We start from the raw sequence: 15188 nt of genomic DNA, 5'->3' as shown, positions 1-15188 counted from the left end.
TCCTTTCTTAATACCCACATACACATGCAAGCCACTTTATGTTATTTTTATCTAGCTCCTACTTTACGTAATTCTACTATGAATTTATAGATTATTAAATATTGACTATACTAATATTATACTATTTCATATATTACAAATTACGTATTGGATGCTTGAAATTGACAAACTTAAACTTAATTTTACCAAGTTTTTTTTTGACAAACTTAACACCAATAATAAGGCAAAAAAATACAAGTGTTGGTGTTTTGTTTATCTATACTTTCCTATATAGTGGAAAATAGGAGAAATAACAAAAAAAAATATTCTACAACTCAAATTAAAAATGAATTCTTGAATATTTTTAACCAATTTTTGTAAATGTACAAAGCCCTAGTCCCTAGAAAGTAACTGGATCGGCTTTTTCCAACTTTGTTTATTTTTATTTTTAACTTGCATTTCATTAAAAAGCACGTAATTAATAATACCATTAAATTTCATTAGCCTAAATGCAATCACAATCTCTTGCTCACTGCTCAGCTATACGTACATATCTTACATATAAATATATAATCTTGTAGTTAAATTATTAACTAAAGTTATTTAAAGGCAGCCAAGTCGAAGCTCCAAATCAAGAACTTGTTTTGGATTCCTCAAATCCATCCCAAGCTCCAACCTGGCGACTCCATGTTTCTTGTCGTTCATCTCCCCACGACTTATCTCACATTTTGCAGCATGGCATGAATCTATGGCACTCTTCTTGAGCTCTCTGCTGCACACATTGCTCTTGTTCTTCTCTCTTTCCTTCATCGAACCTCCATGGCTAGTAGTATAATCCAAAAGATCGAACCGGTCAGAAGAAAAAGGAGTCGTTTTGGATATTTGGTTGGTTAGGGAAGGTTCAAGATGAGCTGGCGTCGTTGAAGGAGAAGAAGAGCCAAAATTAGGGTTAGGGTTGCCAACAGGTACGTGTTGGTGAGGTTCAAAGAGCCAAGAAGGGATCTGTCTGAGTTTTGCTCTGTCTCTTCTGTGAACATTCATGTGTCCTCCAAGTGCTTGAGCAGATCTAAAATCCCTCCTGCAGAAGCTGCAAGTGTAGTTCTTGGGAGGCCATGGGATCAGCCCAGCTTCATAGCTATTGTAGAGATTCATGATGACTCTGTCGTTACCACTAGTGTCACCTTCTTCTTCTTGGGTTTTGTTTTTGCTGCTGAAACTTGCCAAATGTGTCCTCTTCATATTCTCCAACAGATGCTGATGATGAATAAGGATGATACTCACCTGCGTGATATAAACAAAAAGATGTTATATAAAGAGTGTATAACATTACTTCAGAAGCAAGTAAGAATAAAAGTGGAGAAAGATGAAGACCCTAGATAGATAGAGACTTTGAGTTTTGAGCTTGCTGGTGATTTAAGGAAGAGGAAGAGATATGGAGGAGAACTTACTGTGTTATATAGAAGAGGTGGTTTTAATTTATCATTACTTGAGGTTGTCTTTAAGTGTATGGACGATCATTTATTAGGGTTTTATAGTCTGTTACATGTTTGGTCAGATATATTGGAGAATAATGAGTATAGCTAGGCTATTTTCGATTAGATTTGATGAGTGGAAAAAAAAAATAAAGAAAGAAAGAGACAAAGAGGTAGTTTCATGATTAAGAAACAGAGAGAGAGGAATTGAATGGAGACTACTTTCCTCATGATGCTCATGCCTGCAACGTGTCTGTTTATTACTATAACTGGAAGTTACTTGAGACCAATGTTATTGTAGTATGGGGACTCTGTTTTGCATTAATATCTAGCAGGAGATCACTTGCCACTTCATTTTCATCATATTCCTCCACAGTTCTCTTCATTATATCTGCACATTTATAAACACACAAATATAGATAAATATGTACCAAGCTATATGTTAAATGTATCAAAAACACATTTCCTCTTATGGTATTGAGAGATGGGTATGATTTTATTAGCAATAGATTGCAGTGGTAGAGGGCTAAAAGAAATCAAAGTATTAGTAGTTGATTTTGACATTGAGTAGAAACTGAACAATAAAGGAAATAAACAAGGCTTGTGTTTGCATTAACGACATAGACAATGACGTTTTGCTGGCCTTAAGATTTAACAAACTTACATTTTAAATTGAGACTAATTAACGAACGTATCTACTATGTTAATGTCACAAACGAGATTTGAGAATGGGACACACAAAAAAACAGCCCACCTAAATAAATCATAGACCCTCTTTGGTATTTATCCTTCGAGACCATACCATATAACATATACTATACAATTTTTCCAGTTTTCAAAACATGAGTATATTAATTTTCAAAAAAAAAAAAAAAAAAAAACATGAGTATATTTTAGTTTGGTAAACAAATCTTTTTTGGATGAATTATTAGCGTGTAGAACCACATCTTCCGGATCGTTTAGACAAAATATCTGGTTTCCAAGGAAGTTTTTTATTCTAACAAGAAATTGTCAAATAGACTATCTCCAATGGAACATTATTTTTTCTTCTATACTAAAATAGAGTAACTCTATTATAAAATTAGATTTGCTCTAATGGTTCACTTTATAATAGAGTTACACTATAATATAGTGAAATATAGAAGAATATTGTTTTTTTACTCTAAATATAGAATTACATTATAGAGTAAAAAAATAATATTCCTCTATATTTTACTCTATTATAGTGTAACTCGATATAGAGTGAACCATTGGAGCAAATCCAACTCTATAATAGAGTTATTCTATTTTAGTGTAAAATATAGAAGAAAACATAGTGTTCCATTGGAGATGTCCTAAGATCAACATTGGTTAACAAACATAATGGATGTGATTGGCAGTGGTTGTAGGTGTTATCCACAGCTCCATTTATTTCTACAGCATTAAATTCATAGAAATCAACATTTAATAAAATTTCAAAACCATAGCTATTGAAATAACCTACAGCTGTACAAGTGTTCTGTAAAGCCAAAAATCCAGAGTAATTTTTTAGAGATTTCCATAAAATTCTAAAGCAATAAAATCTAAAGACACAGCAAAAAAGTCTACAGATTTTTTTCTACAGTAAAATTTTTAAAGATACAGCAATTACCAATCGGACCCAATGAGTTTCTAATCACACCAAATTTTAATATTCGATAATTAAAAATTCGACACATAGCAAAGGATAAAACATTAACATAATCTTTCAAATAAGAAACTTTTACATTTTCTCTCTTCATTTTTTCTATTTTTCATAAGAGAAGACTCCTATGATTCTTTCTCTCTCGCGCGATATTTTTGAATTTCCAAACGGGTCATTAATGGGCCGATATTTACCGGGCCAAAATGGGCCGTATATATAGAAATCACGTCGTCGGTTTTTATTCGCAGCAACTAAAAAAAAGTAGACGACGACGACGACTCGTGGTGGTGGACTCCTTCCTTCTTCGTCTTCTTCGCTGTATAATCTCACTGCTTCTTCTTCGTCTCGAAAACTCCTCTTCCTAATTCATCTTTTCCTCCATCGGAGCTGTATCAATCCCAATCGAAACTGTGAGCATCTTCGAATCGATTTCAATTTTTGTGTGTTTGGCTTTTTCTCCCATTTTTAATTAAGTTGAGTATTGATTTAGGGTTTGAGATCGACCGATGATTAGTTTGTATTGATTTTGATTTTCTGCAATCGGAATTTTTGAGATTCTGTGCAGAGAGAGAGAGAGAGAGAGAGAGGAGGGAAAAGGAGAATGTCGAACCATGAGAAGATCACATGTGTGTCTTCTTCCCATCAGAATCTGGTGGAGAAGCTAATGCAACTCCAGGAGAGGTTCTCCCATCTCCAGGCTGCTAGGAAGGAAGGGAGGGTTGGTGATCACGCGGTTTTGGAAGCTCAGATCTCTCAGAATCTTCGTGAGTGGCAAGCTGAGCTCACCGCTCCTTCTCCTGAATCTTCTCTTCTGGTTCGTAAGTCTTGGACTTTAGTGGATCGGATCATAGCTTTCGTTGAATGATAAAGATTCGTGCTTTTTGTTTGTTTGGCTTGATTTTGTAGTGATTTTGAGATTTGATAACGTGTGCAGGGTGGGAGTATTAGCCAGTTCTCTGAGGAGATAGCTCGTTTGTTGAAACTAAACGACGAAGAGGATGATGCGACTAGTTCTTTGAAGGAACACGCTGCACCTAAGCCTGACGGTTTTGATCAAAGCTTGTGCCCCCCTCCAGAACATTTGGAATGGATAGATGAGGAGCCTTTTTGTCAAAGTCCTTTCCACGTTAATTTCTCCAGTGGTTTTGAGGTGAGCTAGCGTCAGATTGATAGTGTGATTATGATAGTCTCTGTTACAAGGATCTGTCCAAATTGTCTTCTACAATATTATGTTTGATCTTTGTTCATTCTTGTTTTAGTTTGAATTTGATTGGTTATTTCTTATATTTCGTCTTTTCTATCTCAGGAAGCTGTTAATAACACCCAACCGCATGACCAGCAACTCCACTTTGCATTTCAAGAGTTCGACCCAAGCATAAACACCGCTCCTGATTTCCATGTCCAGAGCAACTTGGATATAGCTTCTCAGTTGGATTACCATCTCTCAGAAGTGCGCCAGGAGTTCAACAACAGCCCTTCCATTAAGCTTGACGCGTCTGAGAACTACACTGACTTCACTACTCCACAAAGTGTCCGTGTGCCTCCTCCTCCTTCTGCCTTCTTGGGACCGAAGTGTGCACTATGGGACTGCACAAGGCCTGCTCACGGATCTGACTGGTACCTCGACTACTGCAGTGACTACCATGGGAACCTAGCTCTGAACGAAGATTCCCCTGGCGCAGCACCTGTTCTAAGACCAGGAGGCATTAGTTTGAAAGATAATCTCTTGATTGATGCTCTTCGTGCAAAGACTCTTGGTAAGAATGTTGGCATCCCAGAGTGTGAAGGAGCTGTTAACACAAAATGCCCATGGAACGCAGCAGGTGAGACCATATGCGAGTTTATGAGTTAATTACTTTTTTTGTCGCCTGACCCTTTTGTTAACTGTGTTTATACTTGCAGAGCTATTTCATCTCGAGCTGGTTGAGGGTGAAACCATTAGAGAATGGCTCTTCTTCGACAAACCGAGAAGAGCATACGATAGTGGAAACCGAAAGCAGAGATCACTCCCAGATTACAGCGGAAGAGGGTGGCATGAATCAAGGAAACAGCTGATGAAAGAGCAAGAAGGGCAGAAGAGATCTTACTATATGGATCCACAACCTCCTGGTCTCTTCGAGTGGCATCTCTTCGAGTACCAGATCAACGAATCCGATGTGTGTGCATTATACAGACTAGAGCTCAAAGTAACAAATGGAAAGAAGAGTCCCAAGGGAAGAGTCGCGAAAGACCCTCTAGCTGATTTGCAGAAGAAGATGGAGAAGATGGGACATTTGACACCTGAGGTTGCTTCGGACAAACCCTCGCCTCCAACAAAAGGTCGTACAAAGTCTACCAAAGGAGTTAAGGTAGCAACTCAAGACACTCCGGTTCCTGCAACAGTAGCAAACGAGCCTGAGCCATCATCACATCAGTGATGGTTTTCAGTCTCTGCTTTTATCTGACTACTAGTTAACCTCTTTGATGGTGAGTGTTAATAGGGTGAGGGGTCTGATCTTTACCCATGGTTTGTAAATTCATTTAGCTTCGTATTGTTTACTCTTCTAAAACCATTAGGATTGTCCAAAAAAAGTTTGCAACTCTCCTGTCATGTTTCTGTGTTCCAAAATGCTTTTGAAGCTCTCATGTTTTTTAGACAGAAAGATCACTTCCCTTATCTATCTATACTCGATGATCTCAGAAACAGTTGGTTCTGGGGCATTGTGAAGCACTGATATTTAGCTCTACTCTATTACCACCATGAAGAGTTAAGCTTTGTATTAATATGTATTCTTTTGACTGACATAAATATTGTTTCACTACATTTCAAAAAAATATAAACGAGTTTCGTAATACAAAAATAAACTTTAGTATGATTTATATGTATATATTTAATGTCGACTCAATGTCTCTCAAGTTCCACTACATGTTCTTGGCCAGCACAAGAATGACTGATACTGTTAGAAGATCTTTCTCTTGTCAAGATTCTCCTAAACGAGTCTAATCGTGAAACCGACGAAGAGTTTAGCCTGACTTCCTCCAACGACGACGGTGCAGTCGGTGGTGAGCCAGAGGCAACATCGCCAACTGGTCCTTCTCTTGGCTCAGGCACAAGTCTCAACCTCGGCTGAACTTCATTCCGACAAACAGGACAAGTAGAGCAAGTGGTGAGCCACGTGTCAATACAGTCAACATGAAAAACATGTCTACAGTTCGGCAACTCTCTCGCCGTGTCTTGCTCCTCAAACACGCTAAGACACACCGCACATTCAGTAGCGGCCGCAACGTCACTTCTGGCTCCAACGGTGAATGTGGGGAGCGAAGCGATGACTGTTGAGTCGAGGCCACGTTTTGGCGTTTGCAAAGGGTGGCGTAATACGACGGGGAGGCCACGGAAGCTGCTAGCTTCTCTACGGCGACGGAGAATGAATCTTGCGTAGAGATGAAGAGTGATGATGATGAGGATAACTGCTGATGAAGAGATGACTGCTGCGAGCATGATCTTGCTGGTGGGATCGTAATGAGAAGGGTTTGGCCAGAACGAGTGGTGGTCTTGACCGTTGGGCCATGTATGATCTCTATCGTTGGAGCTCATTGTAAAGAAGGGAAGTGAACAAAAGTTCTTAATAACTTCTGATGTATTATATAAGAAATAGAGTACTTATTGCAATGTCTTGTTCCTAGGTTCATACTTTAGTTTAATCAGAAAAGTAGATATAATCAGAAAGTAGAAATTCCCCAATGTTGACTGAACTTGGATTGTGGAAAGTGGAAATACTAAAGCCTATAGGCTTTTCAAGAACCAAAAAAAGTTTATATACTCTAGATCTATTATTCAACTTTTTAATGTTATTGATCCCTAACTTACTCAAATATTAATCTTTAACTTTTTGATGTTTGATTCAAAAATTAATATTTCAGTAAACGCATATGACATCTTTGTTTTATGCATAAAAATTCGTACATTTAATTAAATAGAGATTGCATTTCAATATTTTATAAAGAAATGATAAGACAGTTTTTTTCTGGTCAACAAAATGAAGATTCAGTTAAATCTCAATATATGACTAGAAATAATGTAAAATGTCCATGGTCAAGAAAATAAGAAAATTAAAGGTAAAAACGTGTGGGGAGGTAATGTGTGGGAAGGGAACCATATAGTTTGACTCGAAGAAGAGTCTTCGGTGTAGACACACTTTGAAAATATTACAAGTTCAACACCTTTTTCTTCTTATATTTTTCACACGTTAATCAACAATGGCTTTGTACTATAATGTGCATTTCCTACAGTAACATACAAAAGATTTACACATTACAAAATATTTTAGTAAGACAATAAAAATTACGAAGGAACAAGAGTACTATTTTACATAAATTAAAGATTTAACTATCGTGGTATGTGTATCTATTCATTGTCTTTCTAGGTCCAATACACGATCTTGGTCAACGCGAGTTTTATTATCCGACGAAGATGCCGCCGTTAAATCTAACGGCGATGCACCGCCGCCAGCTGGTCCTTCTCTTGGCTCAGGCACAAGCCTTTGACTCGGCTCGACTTCAGTTCGACAAACGGGACAAGTGGAGCACGTGGTGAGCCATGTATCAACGCATGTCACGTGGAAAACGTGCTTGCAGTTTGGTAACATCCTCGCCGTATCTTTCTCCTCCAACAAGCTTAGACACACCGGACATTCCGTGGCCGAGACGTCACCACCGTTGACTCCAACGACGAATGTAGGGAGAGATGCAATGACAAGTGTGTCGAGACCACGTATGGGCGGCTGAGACACGACGGAGAAGGAGAGGCCTTGGAAGGTTGATCTACGGCGGTGGAGGATGAATCTAGCGTAAAGATGATACACAAAGACGATGAGGATAATGATAGAGAAAGTAACGATGGTGAGAAGTAAGATCTTGCTGGTGCCATCGTAAGAAGTCGAGTTTTGCCAGAACGAACGGTCGAAATGATCATCATCTCTGTTATCAGAGCTCATGATTATAACAAGTAATGAGAAGGTTGAAGAGATCTTAGTTGTGTAATTATGTAAAATTTCCGATGATTATCTGACTTTTTTTATTTTATTCTACCAAGCATTAGAATATGTTTGGTGGGTGGGAAAAAAAATAGGATACTATATATCATTGATCCAGGGGACATTGCTGACTTTACTCGGATTTGTTTTTTAACTTAAGAAATTCTAAGCAAGTTAATGAAATTTAGTTTAGGTCTGCAATGGATACGTAACATGTCGACATAATATGAGATTTTTAATTCAAAATAATACTTTTTCCAATAGTATGACGAGTACATGTAAAAGTTGAGCATAGTCAAGAAAATTTAAAAGGTTATATAACGTGAGGTTTGAAGTGAGGCTGCGTGTGGAAATCCATATGGTTAGACTTGAAGAAGAGTCTTTGAAGTATATAAACATGTTAATGTATTACAAGTTGCGAGAGATTAGTAGTTAACATCAAATATCTCTCTTTTTTTCTTTTCATACGTTAACTTCTTGATTCCTTGGAGGAAAAGGTTAATTACTATATTTTATCTTCAACACATACGGTATTATTGTTTCCATGTAATTACGTAAAAAGAAATAAAGATATAACTTTTCCCTTTTTTACAAAAAAACAAAAAAAAAATATAACTTTTCCGGTATATGATACTCTCTGTTCCTAAATGATATTTTAAAGAATTTTGATGTTCCAATATATAAGATGTAATATTTTATTTTATTAAAAACTGTGTAACCAATCATATTTAATCATTTATTTTGTAATTGGTTGAATAACATTAATTTATAGTTTTAATGATATTTTCTAGACAAAACAATGATTTTTTTTAATATGCTTATTTTACTTAGACATTTTATATTTAGAAAGAAAGAGAGAGTATCTGTACAGTGCAACTGAAAAGAGATGTTTCCATATAATCACGTGAATGTTTCACATTGGAAACACAAGACATGAAAGTAATGCCTGTTTGACTTTTCTAAGAAAATGCTGTGTAAATAGTCAACAAAAGAAGCCAAGACTTACTTGCAAGTTTAATGACTTGCTTCGGTAACTGGTGAGGATTCTTAGATAAGATACTTAATAGTCGGTTTTTTGTTTTTATAGTTAAAAGTTAAGAGACGGTTTTTTATATTTCTCTAAAAACCTCACTATAAAAACTTCCATTAATCATACTTTTACGAAGAGCATCTCCAAAAAAAACTCTATTTTGAAGTTTCCAAAACTCTATATTTGAAGTTTAAAGGTATTTTTCTCCAAAAACAAAATTTCAAACTTAATTTCAAAACTATTTGTATTTAATAATATGGTCCATATATTTGTCATAACTAATTTAAATTCATAAAACTTTTATAAATAACTAGCACATATATAAACATATTACAACAATATTAATTAATTAAATATTATATTAAAATATAAAATTTTAAACAAAATAACTTAATTAATATTAAATTTCAAGCAAAATACCATATTATTCCATAAAGTAAATTTCGTAATGCATATATGATCTACTAGTGCATTTCGAAGTAAAAATAGCTCTCTTCATTCTTAATTTGTAGATTAGAGATTCAAATTGTTGAAATCAGGAGATATTAATACTTGTAAATACATTAGATCAAAACAAGAAAGTAAAAGAGAAACATAAATATTGCTAAAGAATAACTTTTATCGATGATATTAATACTCGTGAATATAAGAACAATAAATAATTGTACGAAAAGACATCATCAACAACAACAACAACCATCTTCAATTACACACAAAAAAATTGGACAATATTTGGAAATTTTGAAAGTTCTGGATCAAACTTGCATAACTATTTGTATTGCTGTAATATTTAAATATGTGTAATAGTTATGTCTTCGTGTAATTTTTTTTTAAAAAAAATGTTAAGTTTTTTTTGTATATTTTTTGTTATCTAGATTTAGTTTTAAATATTTTAAATCCTCTTTTAAAGTTTTATTTAATTTTATGTGTAAATTTTTTTAAACAAAACTTAAAATATTTATGAGATATACTTTTTATAAGGATTAAAATAATAAACAAAAAAATATTTATGAATTATAAATGTGATGTATAATTGTAAGAACCAAAATATAAATAAAAATATGAAACTTCAAAACTTGAGGAGTTTTGATGAGTGATTTGAAGTTTCACTCATGAAGTTTTGAAGTTCGTAATTGTAAGGACCAAAGCAAGTCATTAATTAAACTTGCAAGACTTTGGCTTTTTCTTTCAGCCTTAAGGGATCAACTACTTCATCTGAGTCTTGAGATGGGCTGGTGGAGAAAGAAGAACACAGAAGAAGCCAATGCAAAGCAGAAGCTAGTCCAAGAGAACGGCGAGGTGGTCCTAGAAAAGCTCATCGAATATTGCAATGGAAAATCCAATCCAATCAAAGCCTTTTCTGCTTCTCAGATCCTAAGAGCCACCGACAACTTCAGCCGTAATAACTCTCTTATTCTCCACGCTACTGGTAGCTACCAATGTTACAAAGGTATGCTTGAAGACCGACCCGTGCTTGTGAAGAAATGGGTAATAAAGTATAGTCCCTGCAGCGGAAAGACTTGTCGTGACATATCCATATCATCAATGGTTAGTGGTCACAAGAATTTCCTCAAGCTGTTAGGTTGCTGTCTTGAGTTTCCTAATCCAGTTATTGTCTGTGAATATGCACAAAGTATAATGTGTAGAGAAAAGTCAAAGTATCTATTTGATGTGAGTTTACCATGGAACATGAGACTGAAGATTGCAAAGGAGGTCGCAGACGCTTTAACATACCTTCACACTGCATTCTCAAAGAGTATCATCCACAAAGACATGATACCATGTAACATCTTCTTGGATGGGGAAGGGACGGCTAAGCTTAGTGGGTTCAACAACTCTGTTTTGATTCCGGAAGGAGAAAAGTTTGTTGAAGATATGGTTGTAGAAGGAACTTTTGGGTATCTTGATCACAACTATATGGGTACTGGGCTAGTGACAGAGAACACTGATGTCTATGGCTTTGGAGCATTCATGATTACTCTTTTGACTGCTTTGCAACCGAGTCTTGTTGTCAAACTGTACAAGGATTCTCCTATAGAGTTGGTTGAAGATGGTGGATTTGTTGGGATTGTTGATCCAAAGGTGTTGGAGAGCTGCAAGGAAGAAGAGACATGGCAGTTTAAGACTTTCTTTATACTCTCACTGTGATGCATTGGCTGTGTAGGAGAAGAAGTTCCAAAGATGATTGAAGTTGCCAAAGAACTTAAAATGATAATGCTTGTTTAAGAATATAAACAATGTCATTTTTTCTCTTAGATCTCTCCCAAACCGTTCTTGAAAAAATTACACAAAAGTTATTACAATGAGTCCCTTCTTCATAAAGAGTATCTATGTAACAACAGAAACAGCTATAGATTCATAGTAACTAAGCCCACACTTGTCGAAGAAGGTTGTATCTTGCATTCGAGGTCGCAGAATCATTAAACTCACTCGTTTTATCAACAATAGATGTAAGAGGAGAGTCCAGTTCCTCAAGCTCCTCGTCGCTCGTGTACCCTTTCCTCTGTATCATAGACACATTCCTCGACAACTTCCCTGCAGCCTCCGCAACTTTCTCCGCTACATCCATGGTCGATGGAGGCTTGTAAGTAACAGAAGAAGCCGCATAAGGGAAGCTTGCTTCTTCTGATTGCACCTCGGCGGCATTTAGCTCTTCTAGGACAGCTCCAGGTACATCGTCTGGACAGAACTCATCAGGAGTGAAGTTGCATAGTATTCTCTTGATAAGTGAAAGAGTGATTGATGAACATATCTGTTTTATAAAAACCAATAAATCAAGTACAAAACATGATGAAGCTAATGAATGTAATGGGTTTAACCAAGAACATACCTCTTCTCTAATGGAACTTTCCATAAGCATGTCTTTAGGGAGCATAAGCAAATCACTAAGTTCATTTAACAACAGAAAGGCTTTACTACTATCACCGCCTTCACTCTCTACATGATCATCATCTGAGTTCATACCGAACATTTCAGTTAGGCATCTGGACCAGTTACCAATCTGCAATTGATAATATTGTGCCATGGGATTAGTCACTCTCTAATGAATATGAAAGAAATTAAACTTTGTTTTTTTTTAATTACCGCGTTTTTGAGCTGTGCTCCTGAACCAAAGCTTAAGTCTCCAGCAGGAACAGGCAGAACTTTGGTATCAAGAATAGGATCAGAGACAGGATCAGTTGGTATCTGATGTTCTGACTCTCGCAGAATAGCATTGAACATGGCTACATCGAACCTACCAACACACTTCTCCATCACCATTCTAGCCAACACAGGTAAGCAGCCACATTCATGTCCTCCCCCTCTCATAGGACAAAGCCGTTGAAGAGCATCTCCAAAAGCATTCTTCCATAGGCTAATAGAAAAGGCTCCTTGCTTCTCATTCGATTTAGAAGCTGAGGAGTTGTTGTTCTCAGGGGATTGCATATGAGGAGTAAAGACCTTAAAGATAAGAGAACAAGAGTGAGATGTTGTTACATACACAAACTTATAGAAGAAGCTCAATCTTTTGTGTTTATACCTGCCACCAAACAGACTCAACGATTCTAGAGAAGACCCAAAGCTCAACTTTCTCCAAAGCAGTGGTGAACGTTTCAGTTTCTTGCCAATCCTCAAGAAGCTCTTGCAAACCATTCTTCCATCTTAGGTTCGTTTTCTTCCCTGAATCACCACCATTCTCACTCCCATTACCTTCAGAGCTCTCCGTGACACGAGACTTACCAAACGCTTTCGAAATGATCTCCCTTAGAGTTATGATGTTCGATAACCAAAACGTCAACCTAAAAGAGTTTGAGAGAAACCAAGAATCAAGATCCTGAAACATGTTAAAAAAACTTTAAGAGTATTTGTTTTTTTTTTACCTTGAAACATCATTCCCACAAGATCTAGCAACCAAGACAAGACCAGAAACAGAGTTCCTAGCGATGGTAGCACGCTTTCCTCTAGCGAAATGCTTACAAGCATGGATGTAGATTCTAGAGATACGCCTAGCAGGAGTATGAAGCTTGTGCGCAGAGCTGGAATGGTCAGGGACGACAGAGTAGAGAGAAACCTCGAGCGCGGCAACCTCTCTAAGCTCCTCTTCAAGTCTCTCGATTCTCGTCTCAAGAAACTCAATCTTCTCTTTCAAAGATCCATCCTCAATACTATCTGTCGCATCAGGGGCCTCGTTCTCGCTTCCTGCGCTAAGAGCGCCGTTAGAAGCATCTTCCCAGACATCAGCATTGACACCTTTAACTTCTTCTTGTTCATCACCATCAGCATCAGCATCAGCATCTTCTTTCTCTTTTCTTACGGTTACATCGTCCAAGTAACGGACGTCTACCGTCTCGTAAGCCTCGGAAGGATCTGACTGTGTGGTTGAGTCACTAGCCACTGTTGTGAGGTTGTTAGACTCTAAGGCCTCCTTGTGTTTCTCTTGTTCTGATACTTTTTTCTGGCTGTTAGTCTTCTGCAGCTTCTGGTCTTTTCTACCGCTCTTGGTGGATCGCTTGGACTGGACATTGTTCACTGTTCTTGCCTTCATCATCAAGCTCTCAGCCAAAGCAACAGTTACTTTCAACTTCCAAGTGAGAAAACAATCCAAGAAGATCTGTGTTTCCCTTGTGATAAGCCTCTAAAAGATGAAAGGATTTAAAAAAACACAGCTGGATATGTTCAGGTTACTGAAAACGACAGCTTATAATGGAGGAAGAAAAGGACATGTTCAGTCTTGCTATGTTTTGTCATTAATCTAGAGTAGAGGTCCCAGCAACTTGTTCGTAGTTGTTGTGATAGAACATGGCTGGATTCACTATATCTAAGTGGTTTTACTAGAATAATCAGATTTAACAGGACTGATTAAAACTAATCAGACTAATTGAAATCCAGAGCATCCAAGAAAATATATTAGTAAACAGAGCATGAAACAACCATGAGGACTAAGAGAAGTCAACAAGCAAAAGAAGAGGAGCATACCAGTGACTTTGGGAGGTTGTCTTCCTCGGTTACTTTAATCTACTGAGGGTGAAGTCTCTACTCTGAGATTAGCTGTCTTTATCTGTAAACCACAATAAAGAAGAAGCTATCTTCGCTCTCTTCTCTCACTATGGGAGATCCGAGTGAGTGGGGGAAGTTATGGTGGTGCATTTAAGAAAGAAGAAAAAACATGGATCCTGTACGGAAAGGGACAGTGACTGTGGTCGTGAAACTATGGAAGGTTGTGTCGGTGGCTAGAGTGTTCACTGGAAATAGCCGGTCACATAACCCGGAAAAAGTAGCTTCTCTTTTTAAAATGAGTGCTCTTTTCTCTTTCGTCCAAACACATCTCAGTGACTCCACCGACATCAAATAGTGTTCTTGAATTGGAATTAACAAAAGAAACCGTGTCAGACGTACAGAGGAAAATGGATAAGAGGACAAAGGTTCTTCACATGGCTTTACACTGGACCTCTTCTTTGGGTCTCCAGTAAAACAAACATGTGATCTTTTGTCTTGTTTCGTTGATATATCAAAAGCCTAAATCGTGTGTCAGTGTTGATCATGCTCTCGAGATACTCAATCAATCATACTCTCGGGAGTGACGCATACACAGAGAGAAGGAATGGACTACAGTAGCATTTTGTTTAATCCATCATTTATGAAAACAGAGGATGAGACGAAACTCGCTAAAAACCGACACAGCATTGAACCACACTTAAAGGAAACTAATCACAAGATTTGGGAAACACGAGTAATACACTAATACTGTACTTGAAATGGCAGTATTCGGTAGAAGGCACATGGACCAGAGAACCTACGAGTAATACTACTTGAAATGGCATTACTTTGAAATGGCATTACTTGTAAACTACCATGATTTCTAAACCTTATCAGCCCAACACTGAGTGAAGTTCACCACAACTCCAAACTTGCGACTTATTCAAGTAAATGATCAAGGTCCTTGATTGATACCCAATTTATCAGTTCCCACAAGCATGCAAACAACTATTACAAAAGCTCAAAAATCAATGTTCTCATGCTATTCTCAATTCAGTATCTGCTAAAATGCTCAC

General features: G+C 37.0%; 6 protein-coding genes across 10 annotated transcripts; 2 read left to right on the top strand and 4 right to left on the bottom strand.

The window, feature by feature from the left end:
• Positions 1-400: 400 nt before the first annotated feature.
• LOC106395660 (zinc finger protein 11) lies at positions 401-1726 on the bottom strand. Of its 2 annotated transcripts, none has more exons than XM_048755234.1 (2): positions 1428-1726; positions 401-1260 (listed from the first exon to the last, which is right to left on the bottom strand). In XM_048755234.1, the coding sequence occupies exon 2, from the start codon at positions 1216-1218 to the stop codon at positions 583-585; it is 636 nt and encodes a 211-aa protein (XP_048611191.1). In that variant the 5' UTR covers positions 1219-1260; positions 1428-1726; the 3' UTR covers positions 401-582. The 2 variants fall into 2 exon arrangements, with proteins under 2 accessions (XP_048611191.1, XP_013691506.1); XM_013836052.3 differs by lacking the exon at positions 1428-1726 and adding an exon at positions 1351-1386.
• Positions 1727-3366: 1640 nt separating this feature from the next.
• On the top strand, positions 3367-5770 carry LOC106391725 (transcription factor VOZ2). Of its 2 annotated transcripts, none has more exons than XM_048755233.1 (5): positions 3367-3524; positions 3682-3928; positions 4049-4264; positions 4421-4937; positions 5017-5770. In XM_048755233.1, exons 2-5 carry the CDS (start codon positions 3716-3718, stop codon positions 5529-5531), a joined length of 1461 nt encoding a protein of 486 aa, XP_048611190.1. In that variant the 5' UTR covers positions 3367-3524; positions 3682-3715; the 3' UTR covers positions 5532-5770. The 2 variants fall into 2 exon arrangements, with proteins under 2 accessions (XP_048611190.1, XP_022557286.1); XM_022701565.2 differs by having other exon boundaries at positions 3669-3928.
• Positions 5771-5995: 225 nt separating this feature from the next.
• On the bottom strand, positions 5996-6706 carry LOC106395848 (E3 ubiquitin-protein ligase ATL41). The gene has a single exon (XM_013836191.3). It carries the CDS (start codon positions 6686-6688, stop codon positions 5996-5998), a length of 693 nt encoding a protein of 230 aa, XP_013691645.1. The 5' UTR covers positions 6689-6706.
• A 472-nt stretch (positions 6707-7178) lies between these two features.
• LOC106395581 (RING-H2 finger protein ATL40) lies at positions 7179-8276 on the bottom strand. Its single transcript, XM_013835993.3, has one exon. It carries the CDS (start codon positions 8085-8087, stop codon positions 7503-7505), a length of 585 nt encoding a protein of 194 aa, XP_013691447.1. The 5' UTR covers positions 8088-8276; the 3' UTR covers positions 7179-7502.
• A 2048-nt stretch (positions 8277-10324) lies between these two features.
• On the top strand, positions 10325-11459 carry LOC106391727 (serine/threonine-protein kinase ZRK4-like). Its single transcript, XM_048755232.1, has 2 exons — positions 10325-10704; positions 10858-11459. The coding sequence occupies exons 1-2, from the start codon at positions 10384-10386 to the stop codon at positions 11302-11304; spliced, it is 768 nt and encodes a 255-aa protein (XP_048611189.1). The 5' UTR covers positions 10325-10383; the 3' UTR covers positions 11305-11459.
• Positions 11357-14604, bottom strand: BNAC04G48220D. Of its 3 annotated transcripts, none has more exons than XM_013832428.3 (6): positions 14113-14604; positions 13017-13771; positions 12677-12935; positions 12241-12597; positions 11987-12157; positions 11357-11908 (listed from the first exon to the last, which is right to left on the bottom strand). In XM_013832428.3, exons 2-6 carry the CDS (start codon positions 13682-13684, stop codon positions 11522-11524), a joined length of 1842 nt encoding a protein of 613 aa, XP_013687882.1. In that variant the 5' UTR covers positions 13685-13771; positions 14113-14604; the 3' UTR covers positions 11357-11521. The 3 variants fall into 3 exon arrangements, with proteins under 3 accessions (XP_013687882.1, XP_013687883.1, XP_022557285.1); XM_013832429.3 differs by having other exon boundaries at positions 13017-13757; positions 14113-14453; XM_022701564.2 differs by lacking the exon at positions 14113-14604 and having other exon boundaries at positions 13017-13787.
• Between the last annotated feature and the right edge of the window lie 584 nt (positions 14605-15188).

The sequence above is a fragment of the Brassica napus genome, chromosome C4, assembly GCF_020379485.1.
Source record: "Brassica napus cultivar Da-Ae chromosome C4, Da-Ae, whole genome shotgun sequence".
Lineage (NCBI taxonomy): Eukaryota > Viridiplantae > Streptophyta > Magnoliopsida > Brassicales > Brassicaceae > Brassica > Brassica napus.
Note: the sequence above shows the minus strand (reverse complement) of the source record. Positions and strands in the feature narration are given on the sequence as shown.